The sequence below is a fragment of the Castor canadensis genome, chromosome 11 (assembly GCF_047511655.1).
Source record: "Castor canadensis chromosome 11, mCasCan1.hap1v2, whole genome shotgun sequence".
In the NCBI taxonomy this organism is placed as follows: domain Eukaryota; kingdom Metazoa; phylum Chordata; class Mammalia; order Rodentia; family Castoridae; genus Castor; species Castor canadensis.
In genome coordinates, this window is record NC_133396.1 from 83364487 (window position 1) to 83377956 (window position 13470).

The 13470-nt window shown below is 34.0% G+C and overlaps 1 protein-coding gene across 7 annotated transcripts in view; it reads right to left on the bottom strand.

The window, feature by feature from the left end:
* Positions 1-13470, bottom strand: part of Cep350 (centrosomal protein 350) — a 168055-nt gene that overhangs the window by 44095 nt on the left and 110490 nt on the right. For 5 of the 7 annotated variants that reach the window (XM_074047325.1, XM_074047327.1, XM_074047326.1 and 2 more), the window contains 2 exons: positions 9637-9759; positions 8339-8538 (listed from right to left, as the gene is read on the bottom strand). In XM_074047325.1, coding sequence (XP_073903426.1) covers positions 8339-8538; positions 9637-9759 — 323 coding nt within the window. The remainder of the gene's footprint in view (positions 1-8338; positions 8539-9636; positions 9760-13470) is intronic. The other 2 variants (XM_074047329.1, XM_074047328.1) reach the window with 1 other exon arrangement.

Genomic DNA, 13470 nt, shown 5'->3' on the forward strand with positions numbered 1-13470 from the left:
CTGTAAAGAATGACACTGGGATTTTGATAGGGATTGCATTCAATCTATAGATTGCTTTTGGTAGTGTATCTATTTTCACAATTCTGCCAATCCATGAATACTGGAGGTGTTTTTTCCATCTTCTAGTGTCTTTTTCAATTTTTTCTTCAATGTTTTATAGTTTTCATTATAGACGTCTTTTACTTTCTCAGTTTATTTTTAAAGGTTATTGTGAATGCATTATTTCCCTGATTTCTTTCTCAGCCTGCTTTTTTTTTTTCCTTTTTCTTTTATTATTCATATGTGCATACCAGGCTTGGTTCATTCCTCCCCCCTGCCCCCACCCCCTCCCTTACCACCCACTCCGCCCCCCTCCCTCTCCCCCCCCCCAATACCCAGCAGAAACTATTTTGCCCTTATTTCTAATTTTGTTGTAGAGAGAGTATAAGCAATAACAGGAAGGGACAAGGGTTTTTGCTGGTTGAGATAAGGATAGCTATACAGGGCATTGACTCACATTGATTTCCTGTGCATGGGTGTTACCTTCTAGGTTAATTCTTTTTGATCTAACCTTTTCTCTAGTACCTGTTCCCCTTTTCCTATTGGCCTCAGTTTCTCAGCCTGCTTTTTATTGGTATATAGAAGCTACTAATTTTTTGTACACTAATTTTGCATATTCCTACTTTGTCAAAAATGTTTATCAGATCTAAAAATTTTTTGGTGGAGTCTTTAGGGTCTTTTAAGTATAGGACCATATATATCATCTACAAATAGGGATACTTTGCCGTCTTTCTTTCCTACTTCTATCCTTTTTATTTCTCTTGCTTAATTGCTCTAAGAATTCAAGCATCATATTGAATAAGAGTGGACACCCTTATTTCATTCCTGACTAGAGGAAATGGTTTTAGGTTTTCCCTGGTTTGTACAATGTTGTTTTATAGGTTTATAAATAAAGACTTTATTATTAGATACATTCCTTCTATTCCTAGTTTCTGAAGAACTTTTATCATGAAGGGATTTTAAATTATGTCAAAGGCCTTTTCTGTATCTATTGAGATGATCATGTGATTTCTCATTTACTCTGCTTATGTGCTATATTTATTGATCTACATATGTCCAACCATCCATACATCCCTAGAATGAAATGAAATTGAATATGATGTGTTTTAAAATACGTTGGTGAATTATTTCATTGAGAATTTTTGTGTCTATGTTCATCAAAGAAATTGGACTATAATTTTCTTTTTGTCATGTCTGTACCCACTTTTGGTATCGGGGTAATACTGGCTCTGTCGACGGAGTTTCACAGTGTTCCTCTTTTTCTGTTTTATGGAATGGTTTGAGGAGCACTGGTGTAAGTTCTTGCTTAAAGGTCTGGTAGAATATGGCAGTGACCCCATCCAGTCCTAGAAGCCTGTTACTGCTTCATCTCACTGTTCTTTATGGATCTGTATTAGTAGTTTATATCCTCTTGGTTCAATTTAGACAGGTCATATGCATCTAGAAATTTATCCATTCTTTCTACATTTTTGAATTTATTAAATATAAGCTTCTGAAGTATTTCCTAATGATCCTCTGATTTTCAATGGTTTTTCTCTCCATTTTCATTTCTATCAATTTGTGTCTTCTTGTTCTGTTTTGGTTACTTTGGCTAAGGGATTATCAATCTTATCTTTTCATTGAAATAATGAACTCTTTGTTTCACTGCTTCTATATATGTATGTATATTTTAGTCTCCCTTTCATTAATATATGCCCTGATCGTTATTATTTCCTCTAACTACTAATTCTGGTTTTGGCTTGTTCTTGTTTTTCTAAGGCTTGATGTATTAATTTGAGACCTCTCTAATTTCTTAGCATAGATGTTCAAGGCTATAAACTATCTTAGCACTGCCTTTACTGCATCCCAAAGGTTCTGGCAAGCTGTGTTTTCATCTTCATTTGATTTCTGGATTCCCCCCACCAACTTATTTCTTTAATAAACCACTGGTCATCTAACAGTGTGCTGTTCAGTCTCTATGCGTCTGAGTATTTTCTACAGTTTCTTTTGCTGTTGATTCCTAGTTTTATTTCATTGTGGTCTCTTCAAATATAGGAGGTTATTCAATTTTCTTTTATTAATTAAGACTTTCTTTATGTCCTAAGATATATTCAATTTTAGAAAAAGTTGCATGGGCACCCAAGAATGTATCTTCTATGGCTGTCAGGTGGAATATTCTGTAGCTGTTAAGCACATTTGCTCTTTAGTGTCATTTAATTCTGATGTTTCTTTATTCACTATTTCCCTCTAGATGACCTATCAATTTGAGAGTGGGTACTGAAATCACCCACTATTACTGTGTTGAGGTCTATCTGTGCTTTTATATCCAGTAGTGTTTACTTTATGAAACTAGGTGTGCTAATGTTCACTGTGTATATGTTTATTATATTCTCTTGATGGATTGTTCCCTTTATCAAAATTAAGTGACCTTCTTTGTCTCTTCTAACCAATTTTGGTTTGAAGTCTGCTTTGCTTTTGGGCTACATTTACTTAGAATATCTTTTCTCTATCCTTTTGCTTCGAGCCTGTTTGTCTTTGCCAGTAAGGCAAAACAAATGGTTGGGTCTGGTTTTTAAAGTCAACCTGCCAGTCTCTTTCTTTTGATTAGAGAAATGAAACTATTAACATTCAGATTATTGAAAGGTATTTAGTAACCCCTGTCATTTTCTTGTTCTTATGGTGTTTGATTCTTCCTTAGTCCTCATTTGATTATCTACTTGTCTCATGTGATTCATTTTCTTTCCTGTGTTTTCATGGGTGCATTTATCCTCTTCTGTGTGTAACATTCCTTTAAGTATCTTCTGCAGGAGTGGCTTAGAGGTCATGAATTCCTTCTGTTTTTGTTCATTATGAAAGGATTTTATTTTGCCTTCAATTATGAAGGACAGTTCTGTTGGATATATTAATCTATCTAGCTTGGCAGTTATTTTCCTTCAGGGTTTGAAATACATCATTCCATACCCTCCTTGCTTTTACAGTTTCTGTTGAGAAATGTGCTGTTATTCTGATGGGTTTGCTTTTTTTTTTGTGGGATTGGGATTTGAACTCAAGGCTTCTTGCTTGCAAAGCAAGCCACCCTAGTGCTATGCCACATCTCCAGTCTCTTTTGCTCGGGTCATTTTGGAGATGGGGTCTTGCTGTCCTCAAATCATGATCCTCTCCATCTCAGTCTCCTATGTAGCTAGGATTACAGGAGTAATCCAAGGGCACCTGGCTCTGATGAATTTGTTTTTATATGTGACTTGGCACTTCTCTTTTGCAGCTTCCAAAATTCATTCCTTGTTTTACATATTTAATGTCTTAAGTATGATATACCTTAGAGAGATTCTTTCTGGTTCTGTTTGGTATCCTAAAAGCCTCCTGGATGAGCACCTCTCTCACGATTTGGGAAATTTTCTGCTATTATTTTATCAAATACGTTTTCTATGTCTTTAGCTTGGATCTCTTCTCCTTATTCTATAGCCATGATTCACAGTGCCCTAGAGGCCTTGCATGCTTCCTTCTGTGCATTCTTATTTTTTTTAATTTTATCTGAATGTTCTAGTTTCTCTGTCTTTTCTTCAAGCCTTGATACTGTCTTCAAATTTGTTCCAGTATATTGGCAAGACTTTCACCTGAGTTTTTGTCTTATTGAGCTTTTAATTTCCAGGATTTCAATTAGACTTTTTTCAGGATTTCTGTATCTTTATTGAAATCCTCTTTCAGATCATGCACTGTCTTCCTTACTTCATTAAGCTGCTTACTTATATTCGCTCAGGTGTTTATTTGTATTTTCTTTACATTTGTGTTCAGATATGTACATATGCTCTAATTTCATTGGTCACTCTTATGATTCTTTTGAACTCTGTAATTCCAAACACTTCACTATCATTAATGCCCATTATACTAATGGAGTTGGTGACTTTCGGAGGGATCATAGTACCTTGCTTTTTCAAATTCTTAAGTGTTCTTACATTGTGATTTGTGCATCCTTAGAGAGGAAGGAGCAAACAGAAATAACAAAGTCAACAGTTCAAAAACAAACTTGGTATTTAAATGTGGCTAAAAAAATCAATTGTATGCATCAACTACTTCCCCAATAAGGTTATAAAGGAAAGGAACTAGAATATTTTTAGGATAATCTAGGAATTAAACAATTTTAAGGGTGTAGGCATTACTAGCTTAAGAAATATTTAAAAGGGGGAATGGGAGAAAGGGGAAGAGGCAAGATATGAATGAAGGGAAAAGTGTATGTTGTGAATCTATTACAAATATTTGTGAGGGAGAACACTGTAGAACATGTAGAGAGAAAAATAAAACAGGAAAGATAAGAGATGATTAAAAACTGCAAAGAAGAAAAAAAAATAAGGCAAAAAGAGTGGAAAAAAACAACAAAAATCCATAACAAAAAAGTATCAATATTTTTTTCATAGTTGGACAGGAGGGTGGCTTCCTCTCCCACCCCCAGCAGATTTTTGGAGTTTTTGTTTGTTTGTTTGTTTGGCTGGTTGATTGGCTGAAGACCAGCTGGGGTTGTCTGCTTTGAGGATGTAGCTTAGTGGCAGAGTGGCCATCTAGTGCCTATAAGGCTCTGAGCCCAGAGCCACAGCACAGGATGTAGACAGAAAGTGCTGTTTGCAAGTTACTACTCCCAGTTCACCTCAGGTTTGCTACCCACTAGTGTAAGCTCCACTCCTAGTCCCTACTCAACCTGTGGTGACTTTCTCATCAATTCACTGGTTGTTCCTCTCTCAGGCTCACAAGATTCCCACATGGGTAGCAGTGTGCCACGCTCTATATTTGTTGACATTCCTCATGCCCACATTGCTTAGGTTTGCACTAAGATTTCCACAAATCCAGCTCACACTCAGACATACTGAAGCTAGTGGCAAAGCGTGCCAGCCATCAAGGTTCTGGCTTTTGACACACAGGGTTCCTGCATGGGTCTTTCTTGGGATTTAGCAGTTGGCTCTCAGTGATCTGTGAGATGGTGGCAGGTTTTGTTTATTTTTTCCTTCTTTTATTTTTTGCTGGAGATCGAACCCAGGACCCTTGTGTATGCTAGGGAAACACTCTACCACTGAGCTACATCCCAGCCCATGGTGGCAGCTTTTCCTGGTTTAGCAGCTCAGAAACTTCCAAACCTCCCTGAGCAGCCATTTTCTTGCTGTTTTTGCTTCCCAGTTGCTGAGACTCCTCCCTGGGCATGCTGCTTGCTCCTAATCTGCCATCTGGGGACACTGGCATAGCTGTATAGGCTATGATAACTCTGACTTTTGACCTCGGAGTTCCTATGTGGGTCTCTTTCACAGTGCTCCTCAGCTGTTGGAAGGATCATGGCGGTATGTGCCAGCAGTTTCTCCCTTTGCATCCATTCAGTTCTGATTTGTAACTTCAAAACCTCTTGAGAACCTGCTTTCTAGGTATTTTTGTTTCTGAGTCTCAGAGAAACTAGAGTGGTGCATAATTCTATTCCACCATCTTAGAAACCTCCTCCTCAATAATTTTTAAGAGTATAAACGGGTCCAGGAGCTAAAACATTTGAGAACTGCTATCCTAGAGCAATGATCCATTAGAGGCACACGAAATGGGTAGCAATCAACATTGTTTAAAGTTGAAATGGACTAGAAAATATCAATGATATATATTGTAGTTAAGGTAAAGAATCAGAAAACCTCTGCTGTAGAGTACTCATATATACATAGACATACACATAATCTATAGATAGATACAGCTAGCTATATGAGAAGACATGGATGACACTGTTCATACCAGGAATATTTGAAGTAAAAACAAAACCCCACATTTCTATCACTATTCCTTTGTCAAGTCACATGTATTGTAAATATCTCCTCTTACTTGGTTTTATTTTATTGTGTTAATGTTTTATTGAAGTTGAATATATCAATCTTTTACTTTATGGTTTTTGTTTTGTATTATATATTAAAGAATTCTTTCTTTCCCCTTAATGTCATTATATTGTCTTTTAAAAGTTTCATAGTTTTAATTTTTACTTTTAAGCTTTTATTTCTCCTTTGAAACAGATCTTTCACATTGTCAGGTATAGATCCACCTTTACTGTTTCTTCCCAGAGGCCTCTTTCTGTTTTTCAGTACTGGGTTTGAATTTGGGTTTATAACTGGATTATACTTGCTAGGCAACTGCTCTACCACTTTCATCATGCTCCCAGCCCCTCCCACAGAATTTTGTAGGAGATCCTCCTTTCTCCACAGATCTGCAAAGCTGCTCATGTCAAAAGTCAACTTTCCATAGATAGATGGGTCTTTCTCTGGGTTATCTTTTCACAGTCTCTTTGTTCACTGCTGTGTTAGTATCATGCATGTTGTTTTAGTTACTACACCTTTAAGAAGTCTTGATACAAGGTAACGTAAGTTCCTGTATTTTGTGTTTTTTCTTTAAAAGTATCTTCTTTAAAAGGTCTTTTGTTATTTCATACAAATACTTAAGTGAGCTTGTCAGCCCGTGTTTAGAAATCTTGCTAGGTTTCTGATTTAAATTGTCTTGAATCATCAGTTCAGGGAGAGTTAATGTGTTAGGACACTGAGTTTTTCTGTGAATATGAAACAAGGCTCCACATTTTCAAGTTTAATGCCTTGCCACAAAATTCAACATTTTCCTTCATGAAGATCTTGTACACTTTTTGTTAACTTGTCTATGTACTTCATACTTCTTGTTTGTTTTAAGTTGTTTCCTTTTGTTGTTGCTATTGTTCTCTTTTTTTGAGAGAAGGCCTCATTATGTATCCTCTTGCCAGCCTTCTGAGTACTAGAATTACAGATGTACTCCACCATGCCTGTTTCTACTTATATCTTTTTTTAAAATTAACTAATTAATCTTTTTTTTTTTAAATGGGTCTGGAGTTTGAGCTCAGGACTTCAACCTTGCAAAATAAGCACTCTACTATGTTGAGTCACACCTCCAGTCTATTTGCTCCAGTTATTTTGGAGATAGGGTCTCTCAGAAACTATTTGCCTAAGCTGGTCTTAAACCATGATCCTCTCTTACAGCCTCCCAAGCAGTTAGAATTACAGGTTTGAGGCACCAGTGGCAAACTATTTATTTATTTTTAAACACAGAGTCACTGTATGATTTTTTCTTTTTAAATCAAACCTTTTCTACATGGTTTATAGACATACAGTTGAGTTTTGGTTTTGGATTTTTTTAAGCAGTAACCTTGTTAAAGTCACTTATTTATTTTAATATTCAATATGTGAATAATAGAATTCAGTACGTGAATTCTGCATTTTCTATGCATGTAGCTTTCTCAACTATAAATAATGAGACTTTTGCCTCTTCTTACTCCTATACCTTTTAATTCTTTGTCAAGCCTGAATGAAGTATCTAGAATTTCCAGACAATGCTTAATAAAACATGAAGAATAGTGTCTTTGTCTAATTTTCATATTCAAAGGGAAAGCTTTCTATGGTTTATCATTAATTTTGGTATCTGTTCAAAGTTTGTGTTTTTTTGTTTTGGTTAATACCTCTTATGGGCAATGGAAGTTCCTTCCTATGCTAACTCTGATGTGAGGTTTATTGATTTTATCACAAATGCTTTTTCTGAATCTCTTGAAATGTTCATATAATTTTTCTCCTTTAATCTATTTAAGTAATTCACCATAGTATCTTTTTTCAAAATGTATACTAATCATTGGCTAGTGAAGTGGCTCGTGTGGTAAAGCACCTGCTTAGCAAGTATGAGGCCCTGAGTTCAAACCCCAGGAGAGCCAAAAAAAAAAAGCATACTAATCCTTCCCTATTTCATTGTGAAGTATTATATTTGCAAATATAGTTGGAATTGGTGTGCTAACGTATTATTTAGGACAGAAAAGAATGGCCTTTTCCTTTTTGGTATTGTCCTTTTGTGGATTTAGTATAAAAGTTATATTCTAACTTCATAAAGAGTTAAGAAATGCCTTCCTTTATCCCTTTTATGGAAAAGTAAAGAATATATATACCTGGGGTTTTTCCTCCTTGAATGTATAATGTATTTTTGAAGCCAGAGGAGATATTTGTAAAAAGATGTCTAGCTATTGGTGTACAATTTCTTTACCAGTCAAAAGACTAGAAAGGTTCTCATTTCTTACTCACTAAGCTTTGGCAAACCATATTTTTTTAAGAATATTTTACCTATTTCTTCTAAGTTTTCAAAGTTTGTATTGGTAAATAGTTATTCACAATATTTTCTTATCTTTCTACATTGTACAGCATTTGTAACTGTAATGCTTTCCTTCACCATTAACCATTCACACTTAAATTAAATAAATCTTTCAAATTCGTTAGGTTTTAGTTTACAGTTTGAACAAAGTTGTTTTTATTACCTTTCTGTTCTGTTCTCTGGCTCTCCAGTTCTTTCTTAGGAGTTTTGGGTTTTATTAACTCTTTGTCCCAGGCAGCCAATGCCTGTTTTTCCATTTGACGAATTTCTGCTTCTTCTGCATCTAAACGTCGTTTCCACTCTAGGAGCTCCTCTGCATGTTGTCGTCGTTGCATTAGTTTTTGCTCTCGCTTTGTGAGAAACCTGTGGTCACACCATGAAGAACAGTAAGAAAACACACCTATTGGAAAGGTCACTCTGAAAGCTCTATCACTCATTCCATATCAACAAGCTGTGCAAAAAGCAGAACACTGACACTACTTCTCTCTCTAAAAACAGTTTGAAATGATAGAAGCATTGATGAGTCAGAAAATGAAAGAACTTCTGTTTTCTTATATTCATTTGTAAGATTAGTGAAGGAAAAACTGGTAAATTCACATACAAAAAAATCTTTAAGATATCTGGAAAACATGACTAATAAAGTTAATACATAACTTAAATATTATTTTTATAGTTGATTGTTTTTCATAACAGTAGATGTAAGAAATTTTATTCCAAAGGCTCAGATCAGAAAATACACAAAACCCAAAACAACAAAGACAGATGACAACAATAACAAAAACACCCCCAATGCTTCCAAATAAGCAAGCAAACAAACAAACAAAAAAATGATCATGTCCCCTTTTGACTTTTATTTTCAAATTCTGCCTAGCTTTGCTTTAAGGTCTAGTAATTTTGGTTCCTATCATTAGGTGACAAATCTTTTTTTTTTTCATGTAGAGAACACTGAGCACTATTTAAATGCTTTATGCATATGATCATTAACTATTTATTGAATAAAAAAGGATGTATTTAAATGCCTCAAATTTCTCAGTTTAACCCAATCTCTGAACTTATATAGCCACTCATATCTTAGGCCCAAAGGGTTAGGAGAAATTACTGCTATAGGAAAAATTATTTGATTAGAGGCTACCAACAAATTCTCCTCAAATGTAGCTGCTGTGGCTAATAAAATGTGGACTGTTCATATTATTATATACACTATTAGGTATAGCAATAGCTAACCAACAAAATGCATTCCCACATCCCACAAGCACTTAAAAAGTACAAGAACTGTCATATCATTTCTTGAAAAATCATCATGTTAATTTAATATGGAAACAAGGATAAAATCTATATGACATTTGACAAGAGGCCTCCAGGCTGTTAAAAAAAAAAAAAGGAAAAAAAAAAGCAATAAAACAAACAAAAAGAACAGAGCATGCTCTATCAAAGAGTGCACTGAAAAAGGTGCAAAGTTACCTGACCAACTGGTTGTAGATATACAGCTGGAATTTGGGATGAAGGTTGGGAAAACAGACACTGAGAGAGGCCCAGTGGTGAGACGTAAAGACAGAGAAGAAGTAGTGAACAGGAGAGCAGTGTCTACAAAATAAGGAGGAAGATTTTAAAACCAAGAGATCAAGAGGCAGGAAGAATGAGAAAGGGAAAGCAAGAGAGCTGGGTGAAGAACTTAATATGCTTCCTGAATATTATAAGCCACTCAGTATAAAGCAAGTCTTATATTCTTGTGCGACACAAAAACATGTACTTTTATAGATATTACCAATGATTTCTAAATAAACATGCCTTTCTTCAAAATGTTGCTTTACCATCATTGCTATTTCTAGTTTAATTTACTTGCTGTGAGTAAAGTAATGAGAACATTGTGGGGTTAAATTAAGTTTTCAAATGAGCTTTAAAATAAGGTACAATTACAGCCATGAATTTAGTATATTAGCAACTTTACATACATATGTAATCCTGAGAAATTGATCTTTATATCTGTACTTTGCCTATATTTTGAGCTTGAAATTAAATTGAAAAGTACTACCTTTGCCTTACTTAACTTCACCATCATAATCTAGCTTGAAAATACAATATGATTGAGTAAACTGATTTTTAGAAAAATATCTTGTTAACTTCTACAACATAAAACTGTTAACAGGACTAATAGGGGATATCTTGCTTTAAATCTAACAAAGGCCCACTTAAATAATAACACTGAAATATAACACCTATTCCAAAAAATATCAGAATGCATAATTAAAAGTAAAATGAGCTAGTCTCAACAAATACATTAGTTAAAAATATGTTATGGACAGCTCAATCATAAGGTTAATGATAAGGAAAATTTCACATGTTAAACTTATAAAAGCAGAAGAAAATCCTAATTTTCCTTCTTTTGTAATAGTAAATAGATTATTATATACACACATGAAAAGGATAAGTAAGTCTAGTAATAGTTTGGAAAGGTTAATTAATTCTCTTTGACAGAGCATGCTCCTGTTCACATGCACAAAACAGTAACTTATAGATCAAGGCAAGATTTATTGCCTTGGAAGGGCAAGGACTACTATCAGTACGTCATAGAAGTGAGAAAATCTAGGTATAAATCCAGTCATGTATTTGGATTTTAAAAAGTATGTACATATTGCCTCCATGTAGTTTTAGATAAAAGACTATTTTAATGTCTGTTTGTTCATACATAGTAATTCATTTACACACACACACACACACACACACACTCACACATGCACACACACACACACACACCTGGATTGCCTTGATTTTCTGCACTGATGCTCAAGAAAGAACATTTTTGTAAATTTCAGGAAGATACTGCAATTTTCCTTGCCATTCTTTATGAGTGTATAATAAACTTATTTTGATGCCAGTTCTTAAAATATTATGCAAAAAAACAAATGTACTTGGCAAAGGTTCAACAAATCTATTCATAATATTCAAACATCACCCACCCTTTTAATTGTGTAACTGCTAAATGCATGAATGACCTAGTACAAAAAGTAAAATAATATTGGAACATGTGAAATAAACAGTAAAAATATACAAGTTAAATTTTTGTCCAGCACAATATGGAGAACAGTAATTTTTCTCTATTGAACAAGAACTGATATTTACTTTTCATTAATAAAGATTAAGCATACTCAAAAACTCTAGTTTAGAAGTGGGGAACAAAAGAAATACCTAACAGGAAATGAAAATGAAATAGTTTAAGAAATAATGTAAGAAAATCTGGCGATGTAGCTCAGTGGCAAAGTGCTTGCCTAGGATACATAAAGCCCTGGGGTGGATCCCCAGTATTGAGAAAAAAAAAAAAAAGGAAGAAAAGAAAGAAAGAGGAAGAAACATGTAAGAAGTATAAGAAAGTTTAACTTGATTGTAAAGTTAGAACTTCTTCCCAGAAACATTTTTTTTACTTCATGCAAATATATTCTTGAAGTAGAGTGTACTTTAAAACCTCAGTAAAATTAACATAAAAGAGCAATACTTTACATTAGAGTTAACTATCCTTCAAGATGCTGCACAGATAAGAAATAAAACTTGTGAATGAGGGAGACATAAATTCCTACTAGTAGAAAATTATACTACTACTACCCTTTATATTCAATGTCAAGGAATCCCCCAACAAGGCCTCTGATGGCAGTAGAACACTGAACTAGGATTAGATGCACAACAGATTTAATCCAGAATGGAAATCATTATGTCCCTATGTTTGAACTTAAAAAGAATTAATAAGAAATTAATCTGCTTTTAAAGTCACATTTTCACATAAACTTATGTTGTGTAGCTATTCAACTCTAGTAATCAGTCATCTAGCACTAATTCTTACAAGGAAAAGATTCTACTTAAGATGGATGTAACTTAAAAAAACTAAAGTTTTGTTTTTTAACTTTTAAGTTTAGCTGGCAAAAGTCTAGAGAGCAGAATTCTAATTCTGGTATTCTGCAGTGTGTGTGAACTAGGGAAGTTACTTAATGTCTGTGGCTCTCAAATTCTTCATACAAAACAAAGATGACTTCCTTAAGATCCCTTCTAGTTCTAACATTTTATGATTCTTTCTCCACTCAAGTACCTCCCACAGGTTTTCACATTCCAACACACTGCTAGACAATGTGACATAAATGCTAACTGTTTTCCCCCACTGAGCTAGTATAATTGTGGATAATGTTCCAACTTAATATAAAAGCATGTTATAATTTGAAAGAACAAAATTATCTAAACTTTAATGACAATGCTATGTCTAAAATCCTTCAGTCTAAGAGATTTTAAATAAGCCAGGCATGCCTAATAACCCTGGCTACTCAGGAGGTAGAGATCAGGAAGATCTTTAGGAGACCCTCTCTCAAAAATACCTAACATAAAACAGGGCTGGTGGAGTGGATCAAGTGGTACAATGCCTGCCTCACAAAGCATAAGGCCCTGAGTTCAAACCCTAGTACCACAGAAAAAAAAAAAAATTAAACAAAAGTTAATCTTTAAATCACATTCTTTTTGCACCTATAATTCTTTAATTCTACATTATACATTGTTATAAGTACAAATGAAACAGGGCCTTAAATGTTAAAAATTGATTCTTTCAAGTCCTTAAACATCTTTAATAATATTCATATACAATGATAAATGATACAGACAGTACTGACCTAAAAGAAAATGCAATTTAGTTTTCTCCTACAGCAAACTTACTTTATTACTTACAATTATCTAATCTGTATAAACTTAAATAAACAAAATAATAAAGTACATTATCCCTGACCTAGAAACTACAAAAACACATCACACTATCAGGGTTTATTCAGTTACTACACTTACACAAGAACCTTTTCTAAGTCAATTATACTTAACAAATTGTTTAAAATAATTCTAATTGTGATGTCTTCTTCAATAGAAAGTCAAAAGCCCTCTTTTGAAACTCCTTAAGTCTTTAAACTCAGTAGATTAATGGTAAAGATTTCAAAACTGATTAGACAAACCATAAATAATTTTAGACAGAATGTCATAAAATGTTTATCTGTTTTTAAAAATTGTTTAAAATAAATAAATTTTGTCCATTTACTGGTTTTCTAAGCAAACTGGGAAATGTAAAAGTAATACCTAACATGTTTTGTGTTTATTGGGCTACCTTGGACTGTGATGAATGGTCAAACCAAAAAATAATTATATGATTTTTTTTATTCTTATGCTAAAAAGTACTTTCTAATTTAAAAATATACTTAATTTTGAACACTCATCCATGCAAATTTCTTTGATACACCCACAAGTAAGTCTCTTTACTGTCTGAACTTATTTATCAAG